The sequence below is a fragment of the Phyllostomus discolor genome, chromosome 4 (assembly GCF_004126475.2).
Source record: "Phyllostomus discolor isolate MPI-MPIP mPhyDis1 chromosome 4, mPhyDis1.pri.v3, whole genome shotgun sequence".
Classification (NCBI taxonomy): domain Eukaryota; kingdom Metazoa; phylum Chordata; class Mammalia; order Chiroptera; family Phyllostomidae; genus Phyllostomus; species Phyllostomus discolor.
Genome location: NC_040906.2, coordinates 143,874,801 through 143,899,907, shown reverse-complemented (window position 1 = coordinate 143,899,907; position 25,107 = coordinate 143,874,801). Strand labels below are relative to the sequence as shown.

The 25,107-nt window shown below is 38.7% G+C and overlaps 1 protein-coding gene across 4 annotated transcripts in view; it reads right to left on the bottom strand.

Moving 5' to 3' along the window:
• Window positions 1–25,107, bottom strand: part of BCKDHB (branched chain keto acid dehydrogenase E1 subunit beta) — a 187,666-nt gene that overhangs the window by 124,767 nt on the left and 37,792 nt on the right. For all 4 annotated transcript variants that reach the window (XM_036024390.1, XM_036024389.1, XM_028509091.2 and 1 more), the window contains exons 4-6: window positions 19,287–19,420; window positions 18,894–19,049; window positions 16,402–16,510 (exon numbers count right to left, since the gene is read on the bottom strand). In XM_036024390.1, coding sequence (XP_035880283.1) covers window positions 16,402–16,510; window positions 18,894–19,049; window positions 19,287–19,420 — 399 coding nt within the window. The remainder of the gene's footprint in view (window positions 1–16,401; window positions 16,511–18,893; window positions 19,050–19,286; window positions 19,421–25,107) is intronic.

Below are 25,107 nucleotides of genomic sequence, written 5' to 3'. Positions count from 1 at the left end.
CCTCCACAACCATATGATTACTATTATAAGTCAAATCATGGATACACAGGAGGGGTTCCTACTGCAGCCATTAGCACATTTATAGCATGTACATGAAAAGCTACAGTTTATTGTGCTAATCAAACTGAGGACATTTTCATCTTGAAAGAGAAGCCTCTTTTCTCCACCCAAAATGATGTATTGTACCAGTGAAGATTACCCATTATATTAGTAAAGTCTACAGGGGAATAGAACTCAAAGGAAGTTGAACCTAAAACGTGATTAAGTTTCTTTCTCACAGATCCTTCCATTTACCGAAGGAAGGATTCAAGGAATGAGTAGCTCAAGGAACTTTAAGAACTAACTTAATGAAATGGTGGGAATTTTTTAAAGATTTTTAAAATTTATTTATTTTTAGAGAGGGGAAGGGAGAGAGAAAGAGGCAGAGAGAAACACCGATGTGAGTAAGAGTGACTGGTCGCCTCTCCTAAGCGCCCTGACCAAACCAGCAGCCCGGCACACACTCACTTGGCCCCAGGAATCCATCCAACCAGCAACTCTTTGCCCTGCAGGACAACGCCCAACCAACTGAGCCACACTGGTCAGGGCAAAAATGGTGAGGATTTTCACTTTTGATTTCTATTTCTCTTCTTCCCTCCCATCTCCAGTGAACATAGCTCCTTAGCCTCACAATCTTCTACTAGAAACTCTCATTCACTAAGTAACAGGGGACTTGACTCCAGGCAAGCCACACATAGAAAATATAGCAATATGTCCACATATAAAATCCTGGAAAATAAGTCATACAGCTGGGCTCAAGTCACATGCCCCTCACCTGAGATCACAGAGGTCAGATAGGATGACTGGCAGCCCCTTAAAAAACACATGGAGTCAGGGAGAACACTGGCCAAGGGAAGAATATGTTCTATAAGGAAAATAATGGACTAATAGATGCTAAAAGATAAACAAATGAGAAAGAAAGAGATGTGCACTACAACTACAAGGCTAAAGCCTTAAATAACTATATAGGATTTAGTGATATAAGTTATATAGATATAAATTATACATTAAAGGGAAATTCTTTGAGTTAGCAAGTTAACTTTTACAGATGCCTTATACTTCAGCTTCCTAAAGAACTCTTTACCTAGTATCTTTTAAACACTTTGTTTCAGGAATTACATATAGAATCTACTCTAGATTTGGGAAAAATTACGTCTTACCTTAACGATTCTGAAGGAGGGAAAATCAGGTAATAGTTAATGAGTGACAGATGATGCTCCCTAAAATATTTCCTACTGCATCAATTTAGTTTCAATAGAGCAGAGTGGAAAAAATATGCCAGGGAATTACTGTTCTGTCAGCAAGATTCTATTAATGAACTCGCCTCTGTTTCTTAAATATATTTATTCATTTCCCCTCCGTACTCAACATCTCTTTCATATTTTCCTTCTGTTTATTTTCCTAGACTACAGTTGTAATTTCTTTGGCCCTCTCTTCCAGCTTACCAATTCTCCCTTTATCTGTTTATAATTTCTGGTTAACTATCAGATTTTTTTCCTTTCACCTATAGTTTTCTTTTACAGACATTCCATTCTGTTCTTCAACTTTGCTGTTCTCCTGCTTGAATTCTCAATTTATCTTTTTTTAAATATAAACCTACTTTTTTGTATTCTGTATATGATAGTTCTAAAATCTGAAGTCTTAATGGGTCTACATCTGCCTTTTCTTGTTCCTGGGCAGAAAGACTATCTCTTTTTTCGGACTTCTATCCGTGGTACTATTCTGAGACCTGAGCAGAAGTGACTCCAGAGAGAATCTGTTTCCTCTGAGAGTCCTCTAAGCATGCCACCAGCCCAGAAGCATTTGAAATTAAATTATCTACCTAAAAATGTTCAGACCACACTACTAGCACATATTTAAATCATAACCTTGCATAAGGGTCATCCTGTGATAAAAATCTCAGAGGAGACTTTTCCTTTCTCTCCACTAGCATAGAGTCAAGACAGGAAATTCTCCTTCCTGCTGCCTCTACATCTCAAACTGTGAATGTGATCCATGAAGTCCCAGCTTTAAGTAAGTAGATTCTCTACCTAAAGTGAGCCCTGGACTTTATCCCCTGTCCCCAATATCCCAGGATGTCATCAAAGCAGAATCTCAATGTCCCCAAGATCTGGCAAAAACCTACCGAGAGACTCTGACATTCACTTGCCTCTGAGGGTTCTGAGCTTCACATTTCAGGACTCCAGACCCCTAACCTGCATGCCAGATCATTATACAGTTAAAATATATACACACACACCATTTGTTTTAGGGTATCTCATCTATCATTCTTCCATTACTACCAGACAACAAAATCTTATTCTATACTTAGTCTTGACACCTCCCTCTTCTTTCCTTACTTTAAATTCATTTAGACAGCAAATATAATATTTCATATAATCTCAGAAATTTCTAACCCATCCCCCTCTGCTAATTTGGGCCTTCGCCATTTCTTAGGCTGTTAAAGCCTACTAGCTGAGTCTCAGGGACTTATCTTTTCATCACACTAAAATTTGGAGGCAGTGAGAAGACAGACAAAAGTCCCAAACTGTCCTTTGTTTTCAGATCCACCCTAGCAGGTTTTAGTATGTCCTTGGTCTCTCCTATTTCATGTCCATCTTCCCTTCCGGACAGTCTGCTTGCTCTACAGACTCCAGGATGCAGCACCAAACACAGAACAAAAACTTTCTGTAGACTGTTTAGCTTCTCTAATTGTATACATTATAGGCATAATGCCTATAATATATTCTTTATTACATTTCCTAGTGGCTTGCATCTTTGATCACACCCTGAATGATGAAGCAGTAACTAGGGATCTGTCTCACATGTTTAAAGAACTGCAGTGTAATCCATAAAAGGGATGTAGCTTAGTTTATGCAACCAACCAACATACCCTAGAGATGGACAAAATGGTGCTTCAATGAACAGTAACATTTTTTAAGACCCTTTTTCAGTATGTCTCTGAAACATTCTTAGAAGTGGATTATGGGTCAAGAGTAAATAATATTTCTAACAATTCTATTCCCTTCTTAAAGTTTATTACTTTTGGAGACCGTGCAGGCAGCTGTAATAATAAAATTTATACATGATTGTGTAATAATGAAATTTTCAGTTGGGCACAAAGCTAAAAACTACTTTTCTCAGTGGCCCTGTGATTAAGTTCTGACCAATAGGATATGAGTAGATCCAGTAGGTATAATTCCCAAGCAATTCTTTAAAGAGAAGAAGAGTTCCTGTGCCCTTTCCCCCTCTACCGTTACTGGTGGCTAAAATGTTTATGTGATGTTGGAAGCAGAGAGGCCATCTGGGACCACGGTCTGAAAGCCACACATTAAACCAAACAGAGAAACCAGACAGAAGAGCCCTGGCACTCTCACAACTGAGGGGCCACCACACCAGCCCTGGACTAACAGTCTGGATATTTATGTGAGAAAAATAAATTGACATCTTATTTACGGTCTTATTATGAGGTAAGCCTGAAAAATATATCTAACTGGTTTGCAATTATCTAACTCATGAATATATCTGCATATTTACAATATCACTCTATAAATAAAATATAAGAGCTTTAATGCACATATTTTATAAACGTGGCCTTAGACTACTCAGAAGTTTTCGTGCCTATACTTGACTATTTTCCATTTAGTTAGTATTACTGGTGAGCTATGTAATGAACACAACTTCCAATTATTTTTACAAGGAATGGTCAGCCTAGTATTTATAATATAATATATATCTATATGTATGAACCTCCACAATATCTATGAACCTCCACAATATGAACTCTTTTTAAAAACTCTAAATGTACGAGTCCATATTTTTAGTTCACTCTGTTTTAACTATTCCTGAATGTATACTGGAAATTCAAGAATAATGTAAGAAAAAAAGTCAGTTAAATAATTATTTATAGATACCAAAAGTCTTTTTATTGCCACAACTTGGAAATCATCAGGCTACTCTGATCTTTGAAATTAAAGTGCCTTCTTTTATTGTTCCACTGATTGTCAACACAGATATGTCTTCTACAAGGACCTCAGATAACAGAACCAAAATGCTTCATTTTTTTAAATTCAATATGTCATTCTGAAAAAGTGGAAGTTGGGCCTTTACGTCACCAGTGTGAAGCAGATCTGGGAGATTAACCAGACAGAGCCAGAGAACAGTGGGCTGTATGCAGCCAACTACTGAAGAATCAGTGTCAAAACATTCAGAGCTCCCCTCCATCCCCCTCCAAAAAAAGAGCAGGAGCCAGAATATGGTCAGCTGCAAGACACTGATTCAAATAAGAAGCCAAGTCAAAGAAAACCATGGATTAAAAGCATACTGAATTCTGCCCTGGCTGATGTGGCTCAGTGGATTAAACACCAGCCTGAGAACAAAAGGGTTGCCAGTTCAATTCCCAATGCCTGGGTTACAGGCCAGGTCCCCAGTAGGGGGTGTGTGAGAGGCAACCACACATTGATGTTTCTCTCCCTCTCTTTCTCCCTCCCTTCCCCTCTGTCTAAAACTAAATAAATAAAATCTTAAAAAAAAAGCATGCTGAATTCTATATCAGAGCCAATAAAAATAAACAGAGATAAGCAACTTCAGTTATTGCTTCAGAACTGACCTTATTAAGCAGTGGTTCTCATACTTTAGCATGAATCAGAATTACCAGGAGGGCTACTGAGAAAGACAGCTGGGCCTTGCTCCCATGGGGTTCTAACTCAGTAGGTCTTGAAGGAACACAGACAATTTGCATTTCTAATAAGCTCTCAGGAATTTTATACTGCTGTCCCTGGGACCAATTTTGATAACCACCTAGAGAATATTCATATCAAGACTTTGGTGGCTAACTTTTTTTCCCTGTCCTCTGCAGAGAAGCTCTCTATCGGTCAAAAAACTAGTGTGTTTGTGGTCTTTTACCCACTGGGAGTCAAGCAAACATTCAGAGTTAAGAGTCCTTGAAATAGCACATAATCAATCATGAGGAAACTTCTAAAAAATTTCTGAACCATGATCCTCATTAGAGACTTCAAAACCTCCTGCAGGGCCAAGCCTACAATAAATTTCTCAAGCTCATTTGCTTAGCTAGAATCCCGTAACATTAAACCTTTCCCTTACCAATCTTGATTTCAAAATTTCAACATAGTGAACATTACTTATCCAAATGTTTCTTATGCAGTCTCCATTTATTAAATACTGGGGAAAAAACTGCATTTACTGATTAGCTATAACAGCTGGTTGAATTTATAAATATAACACCTATAAGGGTATCCAAATTATTAGAAATTAAATAGCTACTCAGGATACGAGGTCTGTCCAGAAGGTACCCAGCCACGTAATATGAAAAAATAAAGACACTGTACACTGGACAGTGACACCTCAGTCCCCTTCAAAGTAGGCACCTTGAGATCTCACACAGTTTTCCCAGTCACCATTAGCGGCTCCATCATATTTTCCTGAACTTCATCAACAGTCTGAAATCTCTTCCCTTTCAAAGGTGATTTTAGTTTTGGGAAAAGCCAGAAGTTGTCAAATCAAAAAACTGCATGAGATGTGATACAAGAGCAGGCACATTGTCATGATGAAGCTGCCAATCACTAGTTCTCCATAGCTACGACCCTCTGAATATCCAAATAGTTTCCATAGAGGAATGTTCGAACACAAAATTTGATACAGATTTGTTGTTCTACTCACTCAGTCATTTTGAATGCAATGGCCACACAGTACTCATGCTCACTCAGCAGCCTCTACCACCCTCACTGACTAGTACAGTGAAGTCATCATTGTTCATGCATGTGCATTCCAGTCCACTCTCCTTGGCTGCCAGGTTACATCTATGTAGCGCAAACTGTTCTTGTTATATTAACAATGGTTAGACTTTTTCCAGACAGATCTTATATGCCACCCTATTCACCTTAAGATTTTAAATTCTTACATTAATTATTTATCCTGTATTAGGATATAGGTCACAACAGAGTTCCTAAAAAACACAGAGATTCAATTTAAAATATGTTTAATTTAAGAGCAACTAAAAGTCCGATAAGTGTCTAATGGAAGTATAAAAATGGCACAATCATTTTGAAAAACTCTCTTCAACAAGTTCTTTAAAGCTAAATCTATCTCTTTGTGACATACCAATTACATTCCTGGATGCTTATTACCCAAAATAAATAAAAACATGTATAAGAATGTCCCTAGCAACCTTCCAAAAACAGGCAAAAACTCACAAACTGTGATCTATTCATACAATGGAATGCTACTCTGCAATGAAAAAGGAAGAAATCACTGGTATAAGCACCAATATGAATGAATCCCAAAAACATTAGGTTGAGCAAAAGAAGCCAAAAGAATATACATGAGTAGGGACCCAAACAAAACCAGAATTCATTTATAAAGAATTGTGTGTTTATTCTTACATGTTTAAACTATTCACCCTTTAAAATACTCTCCATTTGACACAATAAACCTATTGAGACATTTTTTCCATTGCCCAAAACAATTTTGAACTTGATTTTGATGGCTTTTAGTGCTTCTGCTGTGTTTCATTTCACCTCTCCCACATCAGCAAAATGTTTCCCTTTGAGGATTTTTTTCCATTGGGGGAAAGAAAAAAAAAGTCTCTCACGGTGAGATCAGGTGAATGGGGATGGTGGGGCACTGGGTCATGCCAATTTTGGTAAAAAACTCCTGAGTACTCAGTGTGCTATGGGCAGGTACACTTGTAAATCACCCATCATGAAATAGGCAAACACACTGAGTCTTCAAAAAAAAATTCACTGAAGCTGAACACAGCCTGTCACAGTAACACTAGCTTGTACACTGATACAGATGGGTTCCTAGAACACTCACCTGTTGGGAACTGCCCTGCCTGGTTTAGAAGCTGTAATCCCCTGTGGATAAGGCTGAGTAAAAAGACCTTGGGACCATAAGCCATTAAGGAGACAAAGCTTATCTTCCTTGTAGGGGTGCCGCCTCTGCCCCCTATTACTTCACCCTGCTTGGCCCTGGGCAGATGACTGATTAGTCAATGACAGGTAAGTTTCCTCAAGGGAGGGATGACCTAAGACAGGTGTGTTTGCAAAGAGGCCCTCAGGGAAGAACTTGGGGGGCTACAGAAAAAGGGGGTGATGGACCCAAATCCCTTGGCTTTGACATAGTCTGAGTTCTCATTCAGTCTGCAAGAAGTGTCCTAATTTCTTGGCTGCCTTACTTCCCCTGCCCTACTTAAGCCTGAAACAATGCTGAAAATGTGTGTGGCCCTGTGCTGGAAAGGGCAGGTTCCCTGGGGCAATCAGGCCTAAGAAAGAATGCATAAGATCCTGGGAAACCTGCTTTGCTGAAGAATACCCTCAATTTAAATGATGAGTGTCCAAGCACACAATGAGTTTGTTTCCCCAAAGCTTTATGGCCCTTTAGCTATCTGATCCTGACTTAGAACAAGCCCTCATAGTTCTTTGAATGTTATCTATTGTTTGATCATTTTGGCCTGACAATGATTGATGAACTTTAGGTATACACCCTGTATTCCCATGCAAATTAAACCCAATAAAAGCCCGCTGAGGAAAAGGCTCCTAGTCCTTCTCCTTTGAGAGACTGGCCACCTTTCCTCCCCAAGCAGATCATGTCTTAGTAGACTTCTTCTCATCCACGTTGGGGGTGGGGCGTGCAGGCAGCTCTGCGAGTGAAGCGCCCCCCAGACACCCACCTAGCAGGGAAGAGCAGGGAAGCCTGTACTATAAGGACCAGCACTCAAGAAGATAATTCCAGTTTTGGGGGTCCACTCTCGTACAGTACTGTTTGATTCCATTTACATGAAGCCCCAAGATGTGCAACTAATCTATGGTAATAGCATCTGAAAGTGGCTTAGTTAAGGATAGGGAGAATGAATTGGCAGGGAAGGTGAATAGATTCACCATTCCTGGAGTGACGAAAATGTTCCATGTCTTGTTTTGCAGTGCTTACATGGATATATGGAACTTTAAAAACCTATCAAATTGAATTCTTAATACCTATGCATTTTATTGTATGTACATCACATTGCAGTAAAACAATGTTTTGGCACATACAGGCACAGGCAGGAGGGAGGCTGCTGCAGGCCTAACGCATAACTGTGAATTGTGTTCTACAGCTGGACCACCACTTGGCCCAATGTAAAGCCTTGAAGAGTCAGATTTTACTTATTGGGCTCCCAAGTGGCTGCAGAGTAGCTAGAAGCTCCGTCCACTTGCTCCAAGCCCCTGACCAGCCTTGTAGCTAAACCACAGAGCAATCAACTAGAAAACTCAGCTAAGTGTGAGAGAGGGTATGAGTGTGTGTGCAGATGAGTGTGTGGATATGTGTGCAAGTATACAAGTGCCTGCCCACCTGGGAGGGCACTCTGGGGCAGATGGCCCAGGTGCTCCCGGTGGAGCCACTACCATCACCCAGCCCAGAGCATCTGGCTGTACAGATTTAGAACAGGACTCCATTTGAGAAAATTACAATATCCTCCCTCGGAAGAAGCCACTGAAGTGGCTACACCTCAGTGCCTGGACTTGTCTCTGTGCCCTCTGCCCTGGGCAGGGCTGCACACCACACCACTGTCAGGAGCCAGGATCAGGGGACTGTGGTACTTGCCAGGGAGGGAGCTGTCACCTCCATGGCCCCTGGCACCTCTGGAACTGTAAATGGGACAGAGTCTGACTGAGAAGGATGTGGTCTGGCAGAGGAGCCAGGAACGCTAGGGCTAGAGAGGTGTCCAGGGTGGCACTGGGTACAGGGACCACAGTGGGAGGACGGGGTCAGAAGGTCAAATCTGAGACTCACTGGAGGGAGTGGCAAGAAGGCCTCGCCACCGACCTGTGTTATAGTTTTGATGCTGGACTCTTTACTTCACTCCCTTACCCAATCAGGATGACATGAGACTTGAAAGAAGATGATGCATACGAGATATAATCTATTGATTTGGGAGAGGAGGCATGAGAGATAAGTGTGCATAGGTGACCTCTTGCATGTGTCCCAACTAGGGACCCAACTCACACCTAGAAGCCCTCTTAAGAGGAGAGTAGTGGCAATGGAGTCACACAAGGAGAGTCACAAATGGGAGGCAATGAGGAGAGTTTTGCAGGAGCAGCTGTGGGATTTTCAGGGCCTGAATATACCTGGGCTCCACAGCAGCCATCTTTTAGAGAAGAGCTAACCCCTCCCAGGGTAAAATCAATCACCTTACCCAGTGGGATATCACCCTCCCCACCCTCTGGAATTGTCTTTGCCACAAACATTGAAACCCCATTTGCTACACTCAACAACTTTTTTGTTCTTTTTTCAGTTTTGCTCTGCCTTAGTGTTCATTTTGGGGGCTTTTTTTCTTTCTTTCTTTTATCCCATCCTACATCTTTATGCTTGCTGAGGAGATAGCAACATAAACAGACTCAGGGGCTGTCAGAGCTTAGGTAGGGCACAGCCAGTCCACACACTATCCCAGGAAACATCAGTGAATCCCACTCACAGGAGAGCCACAGAAATATCCTCCCAGTGTCCAACAAACTCAAAATCTGGGCTCTGGAAGCCTAACTAGGGGCCCTGCCCTGCTGAGTATAGGGAAATAACCCCAAATAGACTCAGGCTAGTGGCTTGGGGGAAGGGGAACACACCCACCATTTTCCATGAAGTCTGAAAGGCTCCTGCCACAGGAGAGCCAGGAATCAATCACAGCCCCATTTCTGCCAGAAGCCCTTCCAGAAACAGTTGGATCTGAGACTCGTCTAAAATTGCAGCAGGCCAGCAGCAGAGACAGGCAGAGGCAGATCCTGTGGTAACTTGGGACATTTACCGACACACCTCTGGACCCAGTGCTGAAAAGCCCAGCTGTGCAGAGCATCTTGGCTCATTCTGGGAGCAGCCAAGTCTGGAGGAATTTGCCATGAACTGTGGATCGCCTCTGGCTTTGAAAAGGCAGCCAAGGGCCAGACGTGGACAGCACCTGACACTGGTTTTCACCAGACTCAGACATCAAGTAGTATCCAAAGGGAGAAACCAGAAAGCAAGATCTAAACTGAGCTGACACAAATCCACTTGGTCCTTTATTCATTATCTTAGCTATTTTTTCTCTCTCATGGCCTTTTTAATTGATCTTTTTATCTATTTTTTCTTTTATTTTTGGTGCTCCAATTTCTTCCATATCTCTTACTCTATTTTTATATTTGATACTCCACTGTTCCCTTTGTTCTCTCCATTTATTATTTTTGTTACCTTCTCTGTGTTCCTTTGCCTTGTTTCTCTCTTTCAATTCATTATAAGTAGTACCTCTCTTCCCCTTTCTCCTCACAAATCACTTTTCTTTCCTTTGGTTGTCTCATGTTCTTTTTCCTTTTCCTCTTTCTCTATTATTGCATTGCACTTACCACTGTTATTGTTCTTTGCTTTTTTGTGGTTCATATTCCTGTGGTGGTCAGATGGGTTTGTTTTGATGTTGTTGGTTACTGTTTTGCTTTGTTCTGCAAACACCTATACAACAGCATTCAACATGTAGTATATATCGTGGGGGTTGAGCTTCTTAGCCAATCAGAAGAAAAGGAGTTCCCATCAACAAACAGGACAATAATTATCAGGACTAAAATACAACAAGAGAGTCCATATAACCCACACAGAGGACATTCCTAGAGCATCCAGATCAGGAGATAAAGGAGTCTGCACCACTGGGTCCCACAGGATTCCTAATATGCAAGGACACTCTACAAGACAGAGAGTCAAAGCAAATCAATCTAATACACAGAAACAAACACAAAGTGACAACTAAAATGAGGAGACAAAGAAACAAGCCCCAAACAAAAGAAACATAAGAATCTTCCAGAAAAAGAGCTAAGTAAAATGAAGGCAAGCAATTTATCAGACACAAGAGTTCAAACAAATGGTTATACCAATGCTCAAGGAACTTAGAACTGTAAGGAACCTAGTGGGACCTATATCAGAATGAAAAAAGACATAGAAACCTTGAATAAGAGCCAGCTGGAAATGAAGAATGCACTATCTGAAGTGAAGAACACACAAGAAAGAATTAAAAGTAGGCTAGACAAAGCAAAGGATTGAAGCAGCATGTGGGAAGACAAGGTAGAAAAAAACACAGAGAGCAAAATGAGGAAAGACTCAAAAAGAATGAGGATAGTTGAAGGGAGCTTGGGGACAACATGAAATGTAACAATATTCTCACCACAGAAATACCAAGAGAAGAGGAGGAGCAAGGGCTAGGATATCTGTTGCAAACATAATGACAGAAAACTTCCCTAACTTGGTGAGGGGAAATGTCTCACAAGTTCAGGAATCACACACGGTCCCAATCAAGATAAACCCAAAGAGGCCCACTCCAAGACACGTTACAATCAAAATGGCAAAAATTAAAGATAAAGAGAGAATCTTAAAGGCAACAAGGGAGAAACAGCTAGTAACATACAAGGGAGCTCACATAAGGCTATCAGCTGATTTCTCAACAGCAACAAGAGAAGTCAAAAAGGCACTGGCACAAAATATTCCAAGTAATGAAAAGCAAGGACCTGCAACCAAGACTACTCCCTCCAGCATGGCTCTCATGTAAAATGGAAGGAGAACTAAAGAGTTTCCCAAACAAAAGGAGGCTAAAAGAATACATCTCCACCAAGCCAGCAATGCAAGAGTTGGTAAAGGGACTGCCTGAAGAAGAAGGAGAAGAAGAAGAAGAAGAAAAAGAAAGAGGGAGAGGGAGAGAGAGAGAGAGAGAGAGAACACTGGTACAAAGGGAAAAAATGGCAACAATACCTATCAATAATTATCTTAAAGTAAATGGACTCAGTGCTCTAATCAAAAGACATAGGGTAGCTGAATAGATAAGAAAACATGACCCACATATATGCTGTCTGCAAGAGACCCACTGCAGAACAAGATTCACACAGGCTGAAAGTGAAGGGATGGAAAATAATATTCCATGCAAAAGGCCATAGGAAAAAAGCTGGGGAAGCAATACTTACATCAGACAAAATAGACTTCAAAATAAAGGCCATGAGAAGAGACAAAGAAAGTCACTAGATAATACTTAAGGAAGTATTCCAATAAGAGAATATAACTTTTGTAAACATATATGCACCCAATATACATGTACCTAAATATATAAAGAAAATATTGGAGGACTTTAAAACTGAAATTGACAACAATACAGTCATTGTAGAGGATTTTAACACCCCACTATCAACAATGGATAGATCTTCCAAACAGAGAATCAACAAGAATACTGTGGCACTGAATGGAACTCTATATCAAATGGATTTATTTGACATTTACAGAACATTTCACCCCACAAAAGCAAAAGACACATTTTTCTCAAATGCACATGGACCATTTTCAAAGATAGACCACATAGTAAGACACAAAATAAGCGTCACAAATTCAAGAAAATTCAACTCATATCAAGCATCTTCTCTAATCACAAAGGTTTGAAACTAGAAACCAATCTCAAAGAAAAAACTCAAAACTATTCAAATACATGGAGACTGTATAACAGGATATTAAATAATGAATGGGTAAACAATGAGATCAAGGAAGAAATCAAAAAGTATCTGGACACAAACAAACAAAAAATGAACACACATCAGCCCAAAACCCTTGGGACACAGCGAAGGCAGTCCTGAGAAGGGAGTTCATAGCAGTATAGGCCTACCTAAAGAAGACAGAAAAATCTCAAAATCACAACCTAACCCTACATCTATAAGAACTAGAGGAATAGCAACAAACAAAGCCTAAAGCGAGTAGAAGGAAGGAAATAATCAAGATCAAAGCGAAATAAATAACACAGAAACTAAAAAAAAAGTTCAAAGGATCAATGAATCCAGGAGTTAGTTCTTGAAAAGATAAACAAAATTGACAAACCTTTTACCAGACTGATCAAGAAATAAACAGAGAGGATCCAAGTAAATGAAATCAGGAACAAACAATGAGAAGTTACAACCAATACCACAGAAATATAAAGGATTGTAAGAAATTATTATAAACAGCTATATGCCAAGAAACTAGACAACCTGGACAAAATGGACAAATTTCTAGAAATACAATCATCCAAAACTGAGTCAGAGAGCAGCAGAAAGCCTGAATAGACCAATAACAACTAGTGAAACTGAACCAATAATCACAAAACTCCATCACACAAAATCCCTGGACCAATGGCTTCCCAGGTGAGTTTTACCAAACATTTAAAGAACTGACTCCTATCCTTCCCAAAATATTCCAAAAAAGTTCAAGAAGAGGGAAGACTCCCACACTCTTTTTATGAGGCCAATATTATCCTAATTCTAAAACCATATAAAGACAACAAAGAAAGAAAACTACAGGCCAATATCTCTGAAGAACATAGGTGCTAAAATCCTCAACAAAATAATGGCAATTTGGATCCAGCAATACATTAAAGAGATCATACACCATGATCAAGTGGGATTCATCCCAGGGATGCAAGGATGGTACTAATATTCACAAATCAATAAACATAATATTCCATATAAACAAAATGAAAAACAAAAATCACATGATCACATCAATAGATGCTGAGATAGCATCTGATAAAATCCAGCACCCATATATGATAAAAACATTCAGCAGTGTAGGAACAGAGTGACCATACCTCAACATAATAAAGATCGTATGTGAGAAATGAATGCCAACATCATACTCAACAGGTTAAAACTAAACGCTTTCTCCTTAAGATCAGGGACAAGACAAGGGTGTCTGCTTTCACCACTCTTACTCAACACAGTGCTACAAGTACTAGCCACAGTGATCAGACAAGAAAAAGAAACAAAAGGCATCCAGATTGGAAAGGAGAAAGTAAAACAGTTATTATTTGCACACGGCATGATACTGTACATAGAAAACCCTACAGTCTCCACCAAACACTACCTGACCTAATAAGTGAATTTGACAAAATAGCAGGATACAAAGTCAATACTCAGAAATCAAGGGCATTTTTGTACACCAACAGTGAAATATCAGAAAGAGAAACTAGAGAAAAAAATCCCAGTTATTGTAGAAACAAGAAAAATAAAGTACCTAAGAAATAAACTTAACCAAGGAAGTTAAAGACCTGTACTCAGAGAACTATAGAAGACTGAAGAAAGAAATCAAGGAAGACACAAATAAATGGAAGCATATACCATGTTCATGGATTGGAAGAATTAACATTACTAAAATGTCCATACTACCCAAAGCAATCTACAGATTCAACACAATTCCTATTAAAATACCAATGGCATATTTCACAGATCTAAAACAAGTATTTCAAAAATTTATATGGAACCAAAAAAGACCACAATAAGCATCAGCAATCTTGAGAAAGAAGAACAAAGTTAGAGGGATCACAGTAACTAATATCAAACTATACTACAAAGTCACTATAATCAAAACAGTCTGGTACTGGCAAAAGAACAGAAGCGTAGATCAATGGAACAGAATAGAGAACCCGGAAATAAACACATGGTTAATGAATATTTGACAAAGGAGGCATGAGCATACAATGGAGTAAAAATAGCCTCTTCAACAAATGGTGTTCGAAGAACTGAACTGGCACATGCCAAAAAAACAAAGCTAGACCACCAACTAACACCATACACCAGAATAAACTCAAAATGGATAAAAGTCAAATATAAATTGTGACACCATAAAAGTCCTAGAGGGAAACCGAAACAGTACAATTTCAGATATCCTGTGTTGCAATATTTTTTATATGTTCAAGGACAAGGGAAATAAAGGAAAAATTAAACAAATGCAACTACATCAAACTAAAAAGCTTCTGCACAGCTAAAGAACCATCATTAAAATGAAAAGGAAACTGACTGTATGGAAGAACATATTTGCAAATGATACATCAGACAAGGGTTTCACCTGCAAAATACATAAAGAACTCATCTGATTCAACACCAGAAGAACAAACAATCTAATAAAAAATGGGCAAAGCACCTGAATATACACTTATCTGAGGAGGACATACAGATGGCTCATACACATGAAAAAATGCTCAACATCACTAGCCATCAGAGATGCAAATTATTACCATAATGAGATATCACCCCACACAGGTCAGAATGGCCATGATTAATAAATCAACAAACAAGTGCTATTGGTGGGAATGAAGACTAGTGCTGCCACTGTGTAAAACAGTATGGAATTTCCTCAAAAACTAAAAATGGAACTGCCTTTTGACCCAGCAATTCTGCTGCTGGGAATATACCCTAAGAATCCCAAATCACCAATTCAAATGAATGTATGTACCTCTGTGTTCATAGCAGCACAATTTACAATAGCCAAGTGCTGGAAACAGCCTAAGTGCCCATCAGTAGATGAGTAGATTAAAAAACTGTGGTACATTTACACAATGGAATACTACACGCAGCAGAAAGAAAGAATGCATTCCTACCTTCTGTGACATCATGGATGGAACTGATGAGTATTACACTAAGTGAAATAAGCCAGGTGGTGAAAGACAACTACCATATGATCTCACCTATGAGAGGAATCTAATACAAAATAAAAAAAAAAAACAAGCAAAACAGAACCAGAGACATGGAAACAGGGACCAGATTGACAGTGCCAGAGGAAAGGGGAGAGGGGAGGAACAGAAGAAGGAAGGGATAGGGATTAGTCAAAGACCACACATGAATGACCCATGCACATGGACAATGGTGTGGGGTATACTGTGGGAGCAGGGGTTGAGGGGAATAGGGGGCTGGGCAGAGGGAAAAGGGGAAAAAACTGGGATAACTGCAATGGAATAAACAAGAATTTTTTAAAATGTTTTTAAGCTTATGTATTCAAAAAATCATTTGACAAAGCAATGTTTCCTGAATTCAAAATATACTTTCAACAGAACAAATCATTTGATCTAAAAATTTTGATCACAGCAGATAAATAAGCAGTCACAGATGAGTATTGATAGAATCATGATTTTTAAGCTAAAAGGAGCATGACTGAACACCACAGTTTCCATACGCAATCATTCCAATGTAGACCTGATGCCACAGCATTAATAGTCCCTCCTTCACTGTCATAAGTGTGTTAATTTAAATTAAGACCTAAACAGACACATTAGCTATAAGGGCATCCGATGCTATTTAGCACAAAGAGCTCATTCACTTTTTCATTCAACCCACATTTACTAAGCTCTATGTAGATGACCATAGTCCCCATGTTCTCAAAACATGCATGTTTTTTCCACAATCAAAATATAAATGGCTAGGTAGGTTTTCCCTACACATAAAGTATACACCTTAGAACAAACTAAATATGGAAAAAAAATCAGAATTTTTTCTACAAGGTCAAACCAAACTTACAGGAAAAAAATAAATTTTTGAAGTGTAAAAAACAAAAATATGAAGATATTCACAAATATAAAATAAAGAAAACCTTTACCTGCTGCCCTGTAAAGTATTTTAGGCTCAAAAAATATACAAGGATTTTTATCCTCTATGCATGACAAAAGAAGTCCTTTGGCCTGGAAAGGGCTTCTGGGCACAACCACCTGCAAAAACAGATTTTTTTAAAGACAATTTTAGTAAAACTGTATCCCAGTAAACTCACTTATAAGGAGGGCTGATATTTAAATAACCAATTTTTACTAATTAAAAATAGAAATCTGGCATTTTTAGCCCAATTACCATTTTTTATAAAAATTTACGTTCTGTCCCAAAAAATTCGACTGTTCAACATTTATTAGATGCCTATCACACTGTGATGACTAAAACTGTTCTTCTCTTAAGGAGCTAAAGTTGTGTGTGTGTGTGTGTGTGTGTGTGTGTGTGTGTAAAATATAGGATTCTGCAAAGAGCATTCATCAAAACAAGTTGTCAATATCTTTCTGTATTTATCTATAAAGAAATATTTTCCACTAACACTCTACTGCTAATTTCAAAGGGCATACAACTCTTTTCTCCAATTTCAAACATCAAAATCTCCTTTCCATGAACAACATGATTTCCTATTTGAAGAAGTAATCCACTGAACTTTATCACCTGGGTACTATAATGTCTAGTTATTACAAATCTAAAAGAAAAGTGTAGGTACTGCATGCTTCGTGTTGACAGGAAAGGACTCCAGGACCTTCCTGAGAATGAGGTTGATAATGAGGAAGAAAAAAATGACAGCAGGTAGCACATGTGTTAACTGGACCAAGAACTCTATGTGGACTAATTCATCTACTGTTCATAGCAACCCCACAAGGTAGCTACTATTATTTTCCCAATTTAGAACTGCAGACTAAAGCTTAAAGAGAGATCAAATAACTTGTCCAAGGTTATATCACTTGCTAGACCAGGGATTCTTGCCCAGTTCTGAATGACACCACAGCTCAAGCTCTTAACTTCTACACCATTTTGCCTCGAATTATTGTACAAACTTGTGTCTAATTTTTAGTTATTGTTAAATAACTGCATAAAGACAAGAATTACACAGGAGAATTACCATTAAAATAAAACTGAATTTGTCACAAAAGCTCAAATGAGGTTGCTTGAATCAAGCTATATTTGGCTTTCAAAATCATTTTCATACCATGTCTAGGATTTTTATTTAAAAAATAAAACAGCAGCTCAAATCTCACTATTTCATTTTCTGTAAATAGACTGTTGAACACACTGCTTACTTTTCTTCATCTGCTTCCCTCATGTATTTAGCATTTCGTATTACATGTATATTTTCATTTAGGATTAAAAAAAGAAAAAAAAGGGAGGAATAGAGAAGGTAGGAGATTGGGAGAAAAGATCTGTTCTTAAAAATACTGGGCGACATCATAAACAATAAATGGGAATCGATGTTCAACTCAAGCACAAATAAAACTGTCACCTCAAATGTGGCTTCTGTTCCAACTTACAATTTCCAGCTTACATTGAAAAATTATGCAATTTGTATTCAACTGAGAAAACTTTATGACTTTGCTTTAGTAGGAAAAAATAAATAAATAAAAAATAAAACATAAACATATCCACAACCAGTTTATGTTATCAAAAAACAGACACACAGCCCTGGGTGAACATATTTATGTGTTTTTATAATGATTCCCTTGAAAGCTCTTCAGTAAATAGAACTGAAAAAGGAAATAATGTAAAAAATTTAGACTTAAAATATGCAACATGTTTTTTATTAAAAGATTTAAGCTGTTATAGAAACCTAAGAATATTGTGCAAGGCTATGAAAGAAAGATACTTCAAAATTAATTGGTTGAGCAAATATTACCTTACCTGGATTGAAAAGCACTCCTAGCTAACAAAGGCTTCTTTTAGTCTACTTAAAAAGAAATAGACTAAAAGCAAAAGTCTTATTCCTCTGACTATGAATTAAACAGTAGATTTATTAATTTATCCCAGAATCCATTAAGTGAACCTAGAGCTTTGAAAGAAGGGAAAGATAAACCAACTATGTTCTCAGTCTTATTCTTTGAAGCCTGAAATCAGTATCAGGGTCAAGCCAGGTGCTACTTTAAAATCAATATTCTAAGCCCTGGCTGGCGTAGCTCAGTGGATTGAGCGCGGGCTGTGAACCAAAGTGTCGTAGGTTCGATTCCCAGTCAGGGCACATGCCTGGGTTGCAGGCCAGGGCCCCCAGCAACCGCACATTGATGTTTCTCTCTCTCTGTCTTCCTCCCTCCCTTCCTTCTCTAAAAATAAATAAATAAAAAATCTAAAAAAAATTAAATAAAAATAAATAAATAAAATCAATATTCTATAGACCTGAGCAATGGATTAGTGTATCTAAAAAAATACTAAGCTCTCTTAAAAAGAATTGTTTACATAAATTCCAAAAATCTTGTTTGCTTTCCTCTAGATAAGCTTATTAGTTAATATTAATACTGTAGAATGAACCAAAATGGAAACATCAAATGGAGATCAAATAAAGTACATAAATGCGGATACCTTGATTCCTGGACAGTGGGCAAAAAAAGCTTCAGGACTCTGAGAATGATAGAGAGCCCCATGGCCGACACAGCCCCAGGGGGAACGGATGGTGAGGCTTCCACAATTAAAAAGATCCCCAGAGCGGTATCGATACTTGGCAGCTTCATTAACAATCTGAGGAGGGAAAAGAGAAGGAGCATATCACAATAAGAACTTTATTCTCATCCATTTTCTTGAAACATGTTATTCGATCTTTAAATACATGCCTAAAACAACAAAACTTGTAATGCACCTGCTGAAAGATAACAAAAAGTTGCTAAGATAGTGGGTAGAAGACTGGAGACAAAACTTCAGTACTCCATGGACTTAACCTTAGAAATGATCAGTTATAGTAAATTGCAATCTTCTTACCTGATCAAAAGCAGGGAAAATATAATCTGCAAACTGAATTTCTGCAATGGCAGTAGCACCGGTGACTGCAATTCCAATCCCAAATCCAACAATTCCTTGTTCGCACAATGGGGTATTAAAAACTCTATCTTTTCCTAAAAAAGAACAAAGAAAAGAAAAGAAAATCATCTTACAATGACAAATCAGAGTAATGTAATGCACAATACCCCTGAAAAGTCAATGAGTTAGTAATGGTGAGATGGAGGGGGGAAAGCATGAAATAGGCAAAGGAAACGGTAAATAACTACTATGATGGCTGGTTTAAATGCAAACAGTAATTATATTAACTGTAAGTAATCTAAATGTTACAATTAAAAGACAGATTGTCACACTGGTATGAAAAAAAAGGCAAAACCCAACTACTTCAAAGAAAATAAACAATAAAGAAATCAGAAAGTCATAAGTAAAAAGAAGGAAAAAATACAATGAAAAACCAATGCGAAGAAAGCTGTCACTAAATTAGTAGCAGACAAAGAAGACTTTAAAGGAAAAGGCATTAGCAGAGATAAAAAGTGAAAATTCATTCTTTAAAGGTTCAATTCACAAGGAAGACAAAATTCTAAGTTTAAACCCATGTAACAACATGGGCTCCAAATAAATAGAAAGAAATATTAGAATTAAAAGAAGAACTGGATAAATTCCCAATACAGTGGGAAATCTTAATGTACCAATATTAGTAACTGACAGATAAAGCTTACCAAAATAAAAAAGTGAAAACTAAGTAAGATTTGAACACCATTAACAAATATGATTTAACTGAAAGATACAGGGCACTATACCTAACAGCTAGGAATACAAATCTTTTATAGGTAAACAAAGAACACTGGTATTAATTGACAACAGACTGGGTTATAAACCTAATCTCAACAAATTTCTAAGAAATAAAATCATACAGAGTATATTCTCTGACCATGGTAAAAATTAATAAAAAGATAATTAGAAGATCCTTATGTTGAAAAAAATTTAAATCTATGTCTAAATAACTCATGAGTCCAAGAAATTACAATGAAAATTAGAAAGTATTTTGACCTGAATGATAATGAAAACTCTATGTACCCCAACTTATTGAGGTTCAGATTTCAGTAATGGCAGAGTAACCCTCCCACATCTAATGATTATAAATCTGAACAAAATATAACAAAAAAACTACTTAAAGGCTTTGGAGAGGCCAAAATAGGCCTAAACTGAAAGAGGTTGGACCCTTGGAAGAAATGAATGGCAATGGGTGAGTATAACATTTACAAGACATACTCCCTAAGGGGAGTCCCCAGTCTCCGTGACACGAGACAGCTAGAATTCAGATACACAGACATGGTCTTATTGGCCTGAAGTGTCAGAAAGAATGGAGTCTGGAGCTATCAGTGGCTGGAAATTGAGAAACTAACTTCCTAAAAGAAGGCACTACACAGGAGTGCCCCCAAATCTGTGCATTAACTCTGCTCAGATTCTCAGTTGACCCCTGTGCCTGCAGGAGCCTCCAGAAGCCCAGCAGGTAACATCCAGAAGCGCAAAGAGCTGGGCATAGATTTTAGCTCTGCCCACTAGAAGGGAGACAGAATTTGGAGTTTGAGGTTCTTTCAGTTAAAGGAGCTTGATAAAAAAACAACTTAGGCTTTCCATTGAAACCACAAGGTAAGATGTTATCAGCACATAACTAAATTCTCATCTGAAATTTTACCACCTCCCAAACAATGTCAGCATTTCATGAAAAGTTCTCATTTCAGGCACATGGATGGACTGATACAAGCAATGACCATAGTCTGGCCAGCTGACCAGAATTTGGGGACAGGTGTGGGATTCATATTTCAGTTCTATGATCCAGGGATTTGATATGTAGAATTTACTTTCAGCTCAATCAGTCCTTTTGAATATGAACCACAAATAGGGCAGGTGCTAGGAAATGCCAGCTAGACACATCCTACAGTCTGTAGTCTAAAAGCAGCTGCAAAAACTTAAAGCATGATTCATACTCATCACGATCTGTGACTACCTTCTGATTGTGACCTCTATCCCTCATCAGTTCCCTATTTGACTGTGAGTTGCTTCATAATTTCTGAAAATGTATGATTCTGTTGAATTAAGAACAATTCACTGGTAGAAAATGAAAACAGATTCCAGCTGCCACCTGTGGGATCCACATGGAATACCTGAATCACCTGAGCCAGAGAAACAGTGTTCTTATTTATTCCTTGCTGCTTCTAGTTCCCTGGATTCAGTTATTTTTTATCTCAGTAAATACAGCCTTTTTTGTTTCTAGAAGGCAGAATTCTTACTCCAAAACATGCTTCGTTTGAGAAAATAGTTTAACTCTCTTCATGTCTCTGTGATCAAGCAAAGTAACTGCTTCAACATGAATTAAATGTTAAAAATCTGCTTCCATTTTTTCCCAAACAGGTAATGATTGAGGGTAAGAGCACACATAAAATCTACAATACTGATGACTTCCTGTTACAATGCAATTAACCTGATGTCAAGTTTGTACACACAGTATCCCAATGGATAAATTAATAATACATAAAGTAGTTGCCTGTGGGTTTAGGCATCATCTCCACAAATCACTAAACTCTTTAAGGCTCAATTTCTATCTGTAACAGAAGAATCATGATACTGGAAAGGCTAAAAATTCATACCTATTCAAACAATTTACAAAGTACTTTGTTGGGAATAAGGAAATTAAGAACTAAATTTCCTCTAATAGAGAAGAACCACATTGTAGCTAAAAGGAAATGATAAGGGAGACACAGGGCAGTTAAGCAAACATCCTGTGTCTAGCAGGCACTCTCCCCTGAGTAGGCTAGATAAGCAGTGCTTTGTAGTTTTTAATGAGAAAATAGAAAACTAGCTAGCTAGAGCCAGGAGATTGCTAGGTTAATGAACAAACAGCCTGCCTTCCCGCCTTATGCAAAAATGCTTGGTTTGAAATTCCCGCGCGCGGTCTCTGTAAGCGAATTGCTAACTGCCACGTCTGCTTCTGTATACCGCTTGCTTGCCCGGCCATATATAAGAAAGTAGTTGTACGTGCTCGCGGTGGCTCTCGTTTGCAGCTCCTTGTGGGCACTGTGTCGCTGGACACTTTGAGAGTTCACCCCTGCGCAGGTTAAACTTGGCCAATAAAATAACATCTTTGAATCCCTGAAAATCTCCGATATTGGTTCTCGCGTGTGCTGGATGCTACATACTTAATATTGTATAGACACTAATTCTAGATGCAGAGGATACAGGAGAAAAAAAATTCTATCCTATGGAACTTACATTTCAGTCAGAAAAAAAGACAAAAACAAAATAAGATACATAGCATGCTAAGTGATGACAAGTGCTATGGAGAATAGTAAAGCATGGAGTAGGTAACTGAGGGAGCAGGTGGGAAGCAGGTGGGACTACTGTGACCTTAAACAGGAAGATGGGGAAAGCACCACTAAGGGGTGACATTTAAAGGAAGAGTTAAAGGAACTGAGGAAGTTATCATGCATACATCCAGGGAAATATGTGCCAGGCAGAAGGACCAGATAGTACAAAGATCCTGGGGGTATGAACATGGTTAGCAAAGCAGGGGAAAGGCAAAAAGTTCAGGATGTTTGATTTAGAGAAAGAGAAACAGTGAAAGGATATGAAGTTGAAGAATTAAGAGAATGGGATGGGAAGACAGAACAAATCAGATAGGACCTTGCAGGTCACCGTAAGTGCTCTGACTTTTACTGTGAAAATGAGTAAAGTAGGTGAGTTGACAGGAAGTCAATGAGCAACATCATGCCATTCTCTAAAACTGCATTTCAACAGGATCCCTCTAGCTGGTACTTGATGAATAGCCTATAAATAGGCAAGGGCAGACACAGCAAGATTGATTACAGGATATTACGATGATCCCAGTAAGAGATGACAAAACATAATTGCAAAAAAGGTGTAAGACTTTCGATACAGACTAAAGATAGAACCAAAAGGATTTGCTGATGAAATGAATGTGCAGTATGAGTCAGAGAATGCTAAAGATGATTCAAAGGCTTTTTCCTTGAGCAACTTGAAGGAGAGAGTTGCCATTAACTAAAACAGGGAAAATCATCAAGAAGCATGTTGAGATACCAAGAGTTCAGTTTTAGAGATAGTAAGTTTGAGATGCATTCAGACATTAAGATAAAGGTATTATTTAACTGTTGGATATAGGAAAGTCTTAAGCATAAAGATGACATGAAAAAACACAGGACTGGAGCCCTGGCCACTGTGGCTCAGTTGGGTAACGCATCATCACGTGCTCTGAAAGGTTGCAGGCTGGATTCCCAGTTGGGTCATACACCTGGATTGTGGGTTTGATCCCTGGTCAGGGAGCATATGAGAGAGCAACTGGTCAATGTTTCTCTCTCAAATCCATGTGTTGGAAACCGCCCTGACTGGTATCAGAAGCTGAAACCCCCACCTAGGCTAAGGCTAAGGGAATGCCCTTGGAACCGCAAGCCAGCAAGGAGACAAAAGCTTATCTCCCTGGCAGGAATGCTGCTTCTGCTGCTTTATTCATAACTGAACCCCAAAAAGCTTGGTCGGTTAGCCAAAGATGGGTAAGATTCCCCAAGGGGGGAACGACCTAAGACAGGCACGATCACTTTGGAAGGCCCCCCAAAAGAAGGATTTGGGGGGCTGCAGCAAAAGGGGGTGATGGACCCTCGCTCCTCGGCTTTGACATAGCCTGAGTTCTCATCTGGGAGAAAATCTCCTTATTGCCTTAGTTCCCGTGCTAAGCCTGAAACAATGACAGGGTGGTGCAGCTCTGTGCTGAAAAGGGGCAGATTCCCTGGGTGATCAGGCCTAAGAAAGAACATGTAAATTACTGTGAAACCTTCTTTGTTTAGAATGCTCAGTTGAATGAGAGGGGTCCAAGGAGGAAGTTAGTTTGTTCCTCAAAGTCTTACAGCTCTTTGACCCCGACTCAATAGACCAGCAGAGTTCCTTGTTTTCTATAGTTCCTTACTTCCCCCTAAAGAGTACTATATTTACCTGAATTATTATGCAAAATGAGTCCAATAAAAGCAGGTATGGATGGTAAATCGGCATGCTCCCCACTAGGGGGGGTGGCCATTTCGTCCCTACTTCCCCACAGAAACTAGTTTGTCTCCGTGCATGTTTTTTTTTTCTTGCATGTTTTTCGGCGAGCCATCCACAGCATTCCGTGGTCACTGCTGGCCGGTGTCCCACGCAACATCCATGTCTTTCTCTCTCTCTCTACACCCCTTTCCTCTCTCAAAAAGCAATGAAAAAAATGTCCTCAGGTGAGAATAAAAAAACAAAACCACACATGGGACTAAATGAAGTTACCAAGTAAATTTAAATGAGTACATAGAGGAAAAAAATCCAATGTTACAATGACAAGAGGTGAGAAATATATCAGCAAAGTTGAGAAGAAGAAAAAAAACCACAAAAGAGTTTGCAAGAAAACCAGGAGAATATGCTGGCCTAGAACCAAATGAGGAAAGTGTTTTTAGAGAGAGTGTAATTAACTTGTGCTGTATGCTATCAACAGAAGTGAGATGAGGGCTGAAATGTTTCAACTGGTGACCTTAACATAAGTGTCTACAAAGTAGGAAGAAGAAAACAAAAAAATTCAAAAAGGAATAAGAGAAGAGAAATCAAAGATCATGAGTAATGACAATTATCTATAGAAATTTTGCTATAAAGGAGAGAAAAAAAAGGAGCAATAACTAGCTGAATATGGAGCCAACAGATGAATTTTTTTAAATGATGAAAGAAATAACAATATTTATGCAGGCCAATAGGAATGATCTGTAGAGAAGGGGAA